Consider the following 10,793-nt stretch of genomic DNA (forward strand, 5'->3'; position numbering starts at 1 on the left):
ATTTTGTCTCTTGTACAACACTACAAAACAATAAGAACCATACAAAAGAGTACTTGCAACATTAAATGAATTACAGACACAACATGTTTCTAAATAGAAATTGTATCTCAAATTTGTCTTCACTTTGGAATGATCAACATCTTGGAATACTTGTAACTTCAGAAGTGTCCATCTCGGATTGCATAAAGATCACTTCATGTTCCAACATTAGAGGGTAGAATATGATTGGACTTTGGATGTTTATTAGGTGATGTGTAGCACCATCTTTTCTACTATTCGAGCTTTGGTGTTTTTGGCTTTAAATGAGAGGTAAGTATTCTAACTACACTATGTAGGATGCTAGTCTGTCTTTGTGACTCTTACATGAGAGACTGTGTTTTGATCACAAAACTTGTATAAAACATTGCGGTTGAATCACAACACTTATATGAAGACCATGGCTGGATCATGGTAGAAAAGACTGCAACTAGGTTGTAGCAAGGGAAGTGACTATAGGACTATGGTTGGATCATAGCTTGCACATGGGTTTAAATATATCCTTAGGATTGGGCCCACTTTTATGTATGACATGTGCTATTTTGGGAAAACTCACTAAACTTTGTGCTTATGGTTTTATGATTAAACGTTTTAGGTATTTCTGGTTCCAACAGGGGCGGAACACAAGCACTACAACTAGGGGGCGAAATCAAAACTTCATAATTAAAATATATAAAGAAGTTTTATTTATTACAAAATTATGACATATCAAAAGTGTAAACAAGAAAAATAATAGATCGTTATATCTTTATCAAAGTGGAACGCGACGATCTTTTGCTTTTTTAAAGTCTTCTATAACCGTCTCTAAACTAATCTTTTCAACAAGTTCCCGCTCGAAGTGCAAAACCAATGAGTCATTCAAAAACTCGTCTTCCATTTTGTTCCGTAACTTTGTTTTAATGAGGTTCATTGCTGAAAACGATCTCTCCGTTGTAGCAGTAGAAACTGGAAGAGTAAGTATGAGACTAGCTACTCGATTAATAAGATGAAAGTTCACTACTCTTCTAGTCTTTATCAACCATTGGCACAATTCTGACATAGATGTCAATAGTTTATAATCTACATGCTGAACAACATCAATCTCATAATGTTGAAGTTGTATTTTCAAAACTACTTTCTCTTGCTCATTGAAATCTTGAGGATAAAACTTCTCTACTAACTTAATTACATCACCACATCGAAAAGTCTCATCAACACTTTTAGGATCTAATGTTGTTGAAAGTCGAAGCAACTCTGTTGATCTATCACTGAATCGATGATTTAGTTCCATTAACTGACAATTAATTGCTTCGTAAAATATATCCACTCGGTAATGATGTTCTAGTGTATGATCACTAAGCTCATTACACGCTCGGGCCCCTCTAGTAAAGTATGGAGAAGTCATATCAGGGATATCAATGTTACGTTCTTGACAAAACGACATAGCAAGAGACAACAAACCATCCCATCTTTCATCTTTCATTTTTTGCAATAACAATTTGGTGGATGCAACTAGCCTCAATGCATTACAAATATCTTGAGATTGTCTTTGTAAAGCTTGACAAAGTAAATCAATGATCTCCATTATTTCTTGCTCGAGATGAAGAACGAAAATGAACTCAAATGTAGTAATAGACTCATATGTTGAATCTGCATCACCTTTGATTAGACCAGTTCCATCCTTAATAATTTTAAGTAAAACCTCACAAGTTGGACTAAACATTTTGATTAAGCTCGAAACTGATTTGAGGTGAGAACTCCATCGAGTATCACCAGCTCGTTGTAAGGTACCAATTTGATTCAGACCTTTACCTGTCCTTAACTCGTCAACAGAAATCTTATATGCAATTTCCTCAGCTTGTGCATCTCTATGTTGGTCGGTACGCTTGGAGGAAGCACCAACAACATTGATAATAAAAGATAATCGAGTAAAAACTATTGTAATGCAACAACTCCTTGTGAAGCAGCCATTAAGGCTAATTGTAATCGATGGGCAAAACAATGAACATAATACGCATATGGATAGTCATTTGAAATCAATGCTTGCAAACCCTTGAAATGACCTCGCATATTGCTTGCACCATCATACCCTTGACCGCGAATTGACTTAAGATCAAGATTATTACGTGATAATACAGAATAAATTGCATTTTTAAGAGTTTGTGATGTAGTGTCGGGTACATGAACAAGCCCAAAGAAACGCTCCATAATAAATCCATCTTTATTTAAAAATCTCAAAACAATTGATATTTGTTCTTTATTAGACTGGTCATGTGCTTCATCAACAACTAAACAAAATTTTCCACCATTAATCTCCTCACAAATCATCCTCCTCACCTTAGTTGATATAAGGTTTAGAATCTCTTTTTGAATTGACGGTGATGTATATAATGCATGTTTAGGAGCAGTACGGAACAATTCTTCCATCGCTGTGTTAGAATAGCCAATTTCCTTCAAGATTTCACGAAAATTTCCTTTTTTTATGGAATCTGATCCTTCATCATGACCTCTATATGCAATTCCTTGAAAGGCACACAAACGGAATGTATAAATAGTAGCCTTCAATCTCAATCTATTATTTTTACGTTCTTCTTCTGTAAATGTCTCAAAGACATTTCGTATATCATGCGCCTCAGTTAACAAATCATCACATGATTTTTGTGCAACATTGTGAAAAGATGTGCACTCAGTCCCTATGTGATGCAAAAAGGCACAATTTTTTCCACCAACTTTCTTCCAGTTCTGAAATCCATCTATAGTAAATGCTCGTTGGCCGTTTTGTCCCATTCCAGAAGGTTTGTTGAATAGAAAACATGGAAAAGAAAATGCAGCATCTAAGCTCTCTGAATATTCAAGCCAGTGATATAACTTAAACCAAGAAGATTGAAAACTACGTTTATGGGTTTCTAGACCAGATTTTGGATATACAGAAAGTGTTTGTTGAAAGGGACCATGATTAATATATGCTCGTATAATAGTATCTCGTTGATTTACTAGATAATCATAAATTTGCTTACGCAAACCAGGATCTCGTTCTACTGTACTAAGATCAATTTCATTATTTTCAGCACGATTTTTTTTGAAGCGATTCTAAATAATTGGAACATTGGGCATAGGGGTTTTTTCATCCAAAACAATCTCCGGTGGGTTTTCGGAATCTTGAGTAGAACTTGAGTGTTTTCTTTTGAAAAATCCATCAATAGTAGATTGTTTTTTCATATTCATATAAACTACACAATCAAATTTACTAACAATTAATTATAAAATAGCAAATAAAGAAATGAAGTTTTTTATTTTCAAAAAATAATATAAAGTGCATATAAATGTAATTAGTTTCATATTAATATATGATCACAGCATAACAAGAAATATAAATACACAAAATCGTTAACAACAAATATAGATAATTACATATACAAATGTATGATAAATATTATATATGCATATATTTGGTTAATAAATATAGATAATTACATATACAAACATATCATATATGATATATATATATATATATATATATATATTCTTCTGCAACAAATAAAGTAATCAATAAATGAATAGAAATATTATTGTCAGATGCTAGTGTGTATATGTGGTAATCACGGTACCATTCATATTTTATTCAATTTATTTATATTTTATTCAATTTCTACTTTTTGACCAAGTAAAAGCAATAAATAAATATATAGAGAAACGTAGAGACAGAGAAACAAAGAACTACTTAAGCAAATGGGGAGCAACGAAGTCACGAAGAAGAAGAAGAAGAAAAACCTTATGGAAAGCAACAGTCGTCTGAACACTCAAGTGAATGGCGGTCGACGGAGGTTAAATTTCAGCAGTCTTGGCTCCGACGACTAGCTAGGAGGTGAGAGAGCGTACGGTAGAAATGTGGCGGCCACCGGAAAAGAGTACAAGATAGCAACGATCTTAAGTCTTAACAGGTAGTGTTCTCCGGTGAGTTTTGAGAAGTAGCTTTTCGACGACCGGAATAAACTTTGGATTCTTTGTTCACTTTTTTCAGTTTAATTTCTTAAGCTTAAACCTAGGTTAAATTGTTGTAAATTTTAATAGATTTTGGGGTTTTTATAATTTTTAATAGATATTAAGTTTCCTTAATCCTTATTATATAAATTCCTAAAAAACAAGGGTTCTTTTGATTTTGTTATTATCTTCCGAAAATTTAGTTAACAGTTTCCTAATGATTTGGAAACCAGGGGGCAAAGAGGCAATTTTGTGGTATTTTTTTCAACTTGATTGTGTATATACATAAATTAGGACAGCTAAAAGCGGGGGGGGGGGGGGGGGGGGGGGATGGCCTCCCCTGGCCCCTATGAGGGTTCGCCACTGGGTTCCAAAGGGAATAGTCCAACTTGATCGCACTACATCACCTGGAGTTTTCGCACTATCTATTTTATAACTTTACTCTAATGTTTTGAGAATTCATTATACTCTGATTATCTTTTGGAATGATTGAAAGAATGGTTGTGGTTGAAGGAAAAACAATATTTTTACTTTAAAATTTTGGGACGTGACATATGTGCTAAATCCCCATGTTTATTTGAAACATATTCTTGTTTTTAGAAGGCGATGAGTGACTAGTTGCATAGTTTAACTATCCTATACTTTGGACTTGTCACACCCCCGCCTGACCTTTGGCGGAAACATCGAGTAGTGTGACGGTATAAAGACCGTCAACCATATTAACCTAAGAATACATGCATTTTGATAGTCAACATAATGTTGGTGAGTGCACGAGTTTTTATGTTGAAATTCTTTTAAGGATACTTTTCTTTTGTGAAAACCTTTCTTCTTTATCTACCTAGCCTTCTATATTTTAGGGTATCTTTTTTAAATCTTAAATTGCTATTTTTTAGGATGTCTAATGATCTTAACACATTTTAATTAGGATTATCTTTTGTTAACCCTAATTTACTATCTTTTAAGGATTTCTAACGATCCTAACATATTTTAATTACCATAACAGACGTCCCTAATGGTATTCTAAGTGATAAGGCATTTTTTAATGTGTTAACATGAGCCCCTATAATCGATGCTATGACCATAAATGTACCCCTAATCACGATGCTTCATCGGAAGTCAAATAGTAACTTATATGGAAGGTCTCCTGCCAGGATTGTAGCAAGCAATCATAGGTGGGGTCATCATGGCCTCGTATAGATCTATACATAACTTCCTATCTCCCTCAAGATTAACGATTATTGGTATTGGGGATATTGTATCATCCGTAATCTAGAAGGTCAATTTTGGAAGTAAAACCCCCATTTCTAAAGGTCATCTCGTCGATTTTGGGCAGGAAACTCGACGTGTTGGAAAGTTAGGTTGCGTGTTTTTGGAAGACCAATTCGACGAGTTGGGGAGGATCAACTCGACGAGTTGGATGGGGTTTGGGAAACCCTAATTTCATGATTTTTCACCATATTTATGTTGGATTAATGTATAAGTCCATAACTATAATTGGTAAGACTTGACCCGACCCGGCATGGTCCATTTGGGTTGCATGGCATCATGCATTTGGATAGACTATAATGAGAGAAATAACACTTAAGGTTGGTTAATATATTATAAGTTCTAATATATTAATAAGATTATTTAATTAGTATTGATCAAGAATTAATCTAGGACTAATTAAGTGATCAAAAGAAGACTAATTAAATATATGGGTTGATTGTGTAAATCATCCATACTTATATAGTGGGCTAATGCTCCAAGGATTGTCAAGTTGTGCTAAAACCCATAAGATGCTCCATGGATACTCCATGGTGTATTTGTACCCATGGATCATGGAAATGAAAGACCATGACAATTAGGGTTTACATGGTGTAACCCTAACTATATAATGATCTTTTTTTTGGAGAAAATCAGCCACTATGTGTGATAGAAAGGGCTAGCCTATTTCATGAAGTGTGTATGTTCTTTCAATCTATTCCAAGTGTATTTGGTGTTGTGTGAACCATTTGAGGTGTCACACTTGGGGAACTAGGCACTTAAGCTTCATGAAGATAATCTACATCAAAGAGGTATGTAATTCTAACTTGATATATATTCATTTGAATTAATGTTATTATGCTAGTTAGGATGAATACCTTGAAAAGTTCATATTTGCATGTATAATAGAGAAAACATAGATCCAAGGTATTTAGGGTTGCATGTACACTTAGGAGTGTTAGAGTACTCAAAACCCAACAGTGGTATCAGAGCCTAGGCTTGTTTTCAATTATACTTGATGCAAATTGCGGAAAAATATTGAAAAAATCGATTTTCTGGCTTTCTGGGCGCTGGACTCGCCGAGTCCATGAAGAAAATCATCCTACTCGTCAAGTAGGTTGATACACTCGGCGAGTAGGAGCCCCATACAACATATTTTCGAGTTTTTTGGCTAGAAATGGACTAGGAACATTACCCTAAGCTGTTTTTGGACTTATAAACTTGTTTTTGATGTGGTAATGTTCATGCTAATCCAATTTCAAAGATAATTGTCAACAGATTCATGTTTTGTATTAGTTTAGTGATTAGGCTAATTACATGAAAAAGTTTGATTTGAATTATCTTGTTCTTATGAGTTGCTTAGATTAATAGAAAAGTTAACTGATTATGTGTTTTCAGTCCATTTTAATCTAAGAGTTGATTCTAAAATGTGTTTCTGTAACTTGTCCTCAAGTTATATGAAAAGTCACATTTAAGTTTCATAAAACTCATAAAAGTTGGCAATGGTTACAAAAAATGAAGAGTCTTGTCCTCAAGTTATGGAGGTTCAAGAGTCACTTCATTTAGTAATAAAATGTGTAACCTTAATTAATTCCATAAATTACAAAATAAAGAAAAAGGTACATTCTTTTATTAGTTTAAAGTCTTCCATAACTTGTCTTCAAGTTATGGAACTTGAAGAGTCTTTTATTTAAAACTACTTTAAACACATAAGTTATGGAATTAATTAGTTTTGAATAGTTTCAAAACTTGCCCTCAAGTTTTGGAATTTGAAAAGTTTTCACTTATGAATTCTTTAATTCCAAGTTAGCCCTTAGAATTTTAAAAGTTAAAATTCAACCCTTATACTTTATAATATTATAAGTTAATAATATATATATATATATATATATATATATATATATATATATATGTGTGTGTGTGTGTGTGTGTATGTATGTATGTATGTATGTATGTATAAGAGCAAGTCAGTCTTATCTTTAGTAGGCCTCATTCACGAAGCTGGTCTATAAGGGGGGTATAAGGTTACTGCCTATAAAATGATAGTTTAATGGGTGTTCACTCTCACCCACCGCTTCCTTGACTGGTGGAGGGTCATTAGCCGAACGGGTAGGACAATGACTATATTTCTCCCTTCATTAAAAGTATTAATGATAAATACTAAGTAACTAAACCTTTTATAAATACCCAATCTTAGTTACTTATGAAAAAGTGAATAAGGTGCTAATCCATGAAATTACATTTTGCACTTTGTTTAAGTTGGTTAGTGGAGCGTGTGTGGTTAACCGACACACTAACATGGACTTAACAAGGTAGGAAAAGGGTAACTTAATATCTATCATAGTATCGGTGGAGTGTGTATGGTTAACCGACACATCGATTAAGGGGTAAATATTATGGATACCCAATATATTTGCATGGTTACTTCACACCTTTTTTTGCGATCCTTGGTATCCCAGTCACAAAACCTGAAGGGCACACTCGAGATTGAAACATGCCATTGAAAAGTTCAATGAATCTCAAAAGATATAGGAGTTTCAAATCCAATTAAAACCTAATAATACATTTCATTTATCTTTGTGGAAATTGGTGAATCGTCATTCATCTACCTTCAAATATTTTATAGCTTGGATTACGGCATCCCTCTTCCAAGTTATAAAAGTATTGTGTTGGGTCCTAGCCTTAATATTTCATATTGGGTGTTATATTAAGGACATTAAATCAACTATCTTGGATATCTCCCAAAAAGATGTCTGGTTTAGACATTTATAATCTTCCCAAATCTCTTGAAACAAGCTTTCCTAAATGAAGATGATGTCCCATGGAAATCATAATTCTTTCACCTCCTCCATTTATTGTCCCTAAACCACAAGTTCTTGAAAAGTTTAAGGTCACTCAAGCCCTATTGGCAAGTAAAGGTCTATGTGTGGTCACATCTTGGAGATGTAGTCACATATTGATAAGCCGGGAGATTTGGGTGTCAAAGTCTTGAGAAAGATGGTGGTTCAATCACTTTCTAAGTCACATAGTGAGCTCCTTTAGGACTCCTATGAAACAGACTATGACAAGACCCTTAATGATATTATCTATTTGCTAAGATCAACTTCCTAAAACTTGTGGACATTGACAATAATGACATTGGATATCAGTAAAGCTCTCTTTACCCAATGGAAAGGGATCGACCATAGTCAACTCGGTTGACCAAATGGTAAAGAGAAAGGCTAAGTCTGTGATAGTCCCCCGTTCCATTACCAAAGCTTCCATATGTTAAATTGCCAAAGGAAGGGACATTGGTTGCGAAGCTGCCAATTTACCTAAAGGTGTTAAAGTCAATAAGTTTGACTCTACTTTAGGTAAAGTCTACTATCTAACTCTGCTAAGTTTCTACTATGAGATTCTTGATACATTATGTGACTGGGTCACATGGTGATGTTTTAAGAATCAAAGAAAAGTGAAGATACTTAAATAAAGATTATCTTGAATCTGATCGCTTAGATGGATTTCTATCGCATAGTTTGAAGATCGGATTCTTAGGCTACTTCTTAGGAGTTATGAGATATTGCTTAGGAATAGATAACAACAAGTTTTCATATGGATTATAAGGATAAGTTTTTCCATAAAGTTTTAAAAATAAAAGGAAATTTTTTATTTTATTTATTTTATGTATCCTTACAATGGTGTTTGTGAAAAGATTGTTGCTTATATGATTCCATTAATAGCAAGAGTGGAAATATGAAATTGATTCTTTCATTTGTGGTGATGTCTAAATTTACCAAATAAGGAAAGATCCTCATCACCCAAGTTTCAATTGGACCGGAACTTGGAATCATGCAAGTTGTATAGCATGATGAATGAGAATTTTTCATCTTTGGAAAAATTAAGACTAACTACTTGTTCACATGGATGTGTGAGTCAAGTAACGGACTAAGGGATCGAGTACACATTGGAAAAAGTTTCAATGTGTACTTCTGAAACATTGGAAAAGTTTCAATGTAAGGCAGAACGAATAAGAAGAGTCAAATTAGGCAGAAGGATAAAAGTTTCTCAAATCTGGAAAGATGGGAGAGTAATTTAGTATCAGTTGTTGTGATTATCTTAATGATTAGGAAACCATATCACAATTAGTTCTCTAAGGAAATCTTAGTGCATTCTTATGACTAAGAAGAGGAATCTTGAATTGTTGGAATGGTTAAATCAAGAAGATGAGTCATACTTCGTTCCAATACAAGTCTTAGAGTCATACATCAAGATTGTAACTTGAGTGATATGTCTTAAAGAAGGTTTAAAACACATGTCAAATGTAAGAGTAAAAGTTTTCTACTCTTGTACATTTGAAATTGGTAAGTTGTGATGTTTTGGATAAAACAATGACCAACTAAGGCCAATTGTGTGAAGTGTTTGTCTTGATTAGAATCCACACTATCTCTTGAATATCTGACAACAAAGTCTTATATGTCAAGAGGACAGTAGGAGTCTTAAAGGTCTTGAAAGTCTCAAGAACTAATCAAGAATAAAACCTGAAGTTCTTCACTAGCACACAACTTGAGGTTCATAACCTATCGTGTTGACATATTCTGTGACCATTCCAATTAAAGTTGGCTTTGCATATGAGTTCTTAGAGTTCTCAATTGGTTGCACAACAACTTGGAAGCAATGGCAAGCCCTTGAGCTACCAGATGGCAAGAAATTAAGATTGAGTTCAGTCCATATGAGCTTGGATTTGTCATTATCCTTGTCTTTTGACTATGGTTTTGACAATTCACATGGATAAGAACACATACACCATTAAATATAAGCTTCATAAGGTTTCTCTCTGATGCTGTCTAAGGAAACACTTTCAGTAAGTAGATTTTAGGTAGATAGCAATTGTGATATTTGCATACTCAAAGTCGTTAGTGGAGCGTGTGTGGTTTACTGGCACACTAACATGGACTTGTATTCTCAAGAGATGATAGTCTTAGTGATAATTTTATGGTATGCCACTACATGTTGAGATTTATGTGCTTGTATGCTATGTTAGTATATGGTAGTGGTAGGAGGGGTAAAATAGACCTCGTAACCGGTTGGAATACACCAGAGGGTAGGTTTGGCACCCAGATATACCTGACGGTATGTTTATGCAATATTATTATGTGGTAGTGGTAGTGGTGAAACAGACCTCGTAACTGGTTAAAATACACCGGAGGGTAGGTCGGGCATCCACATATGCCTGACAGGGTAGGTTGAGCACCCATATATGCTTCACAGGGTAGGTCGGGCACCCAGATATGCATGATAGGGTAGGTCGGGCACCCAGATATGCCTGACAGGGTAGGTCAAGCACCCATATATTCTTGACAGGGTAGGTCAAGTACCCAGATATGCCTGACAATATGTGATTATGTGGTATGATAGGGGAACTCACTATGCTTCGTGCTTATGATTTTCAGTTTTGGTTTCAGGTACTTCTTTTTAAAAGGAAAGGATTCGGCATGATCGCAACGCATTACACGATGATTTTCCGCATTATGACATATTTGGAAGTTGTATTCTGATATTACTTTTCTATGACA

General features: G+C 34.4%; 2 protein-coding genes across 2 annotated transcripts; both read right to left on the reverse strand.

The window, feature by feature from the left end:
- Positions 1-787: 787 nt before the first annotated feature.
- Positions 788-1,738, reverse strand: LOC145039699 (uncharacterized). Its single transcript, XM_078987719.1, has one exon. It carries the CDS (start codon positions 1,736-1,738, stop codon positions 788-790), a length of 951 nt encoding a protein of 316 aa, XP_078843845.1.
- Positions 1,739-1,950: 212 nt separating this feature from the next.
- On the reverse strand, positions 1,951-2,802 carry LOC145039700 (uncharacterized). Its single transcript, XM_078987723.1, has one exon. The coding sequence runs from the start codon at positions 2,800-2,802 to the stop codon at positions 1,951-1,953; it is 852 nt and encodes a 283-aa protein (XP_078843849.1).
- Positions 2,803-10,793: the final 7,991 nt, after the last annotated feature.

Source organism: Lactuca saligna, chromosome 4 (genome assembly GCF_052625555.1).
Source record: "Lactuca saligna cultivar CGN05327 chromosome 4, ASM5262555v1, whole genome shotgun sequence".
NCBI classification, from domain to species: Eukaryota; Viridiplantae; Streptophyta; class Magnoliopsida; order Asterales; family Asteraceae; genus Lactuca; species Lactuca saligna.

What these genes read in the sequence shown, in the direction of transcription:
- LOC145039699 (XM_078987719.1), bottom strand. Translation starts at nt 1,738, where the DNA reads ATGTTTAGTCCAACTTGTGAGGTTTTACTTAAAATTATTAAGGATGGA.
- LOC145039700 (XM_078987723.1), bottom strand. Translation starts at nt 2,802, where the DNA reads ATGGGACAAAACGGCCAACGAGCATTTACTATAGATGGATTTCAGAAC.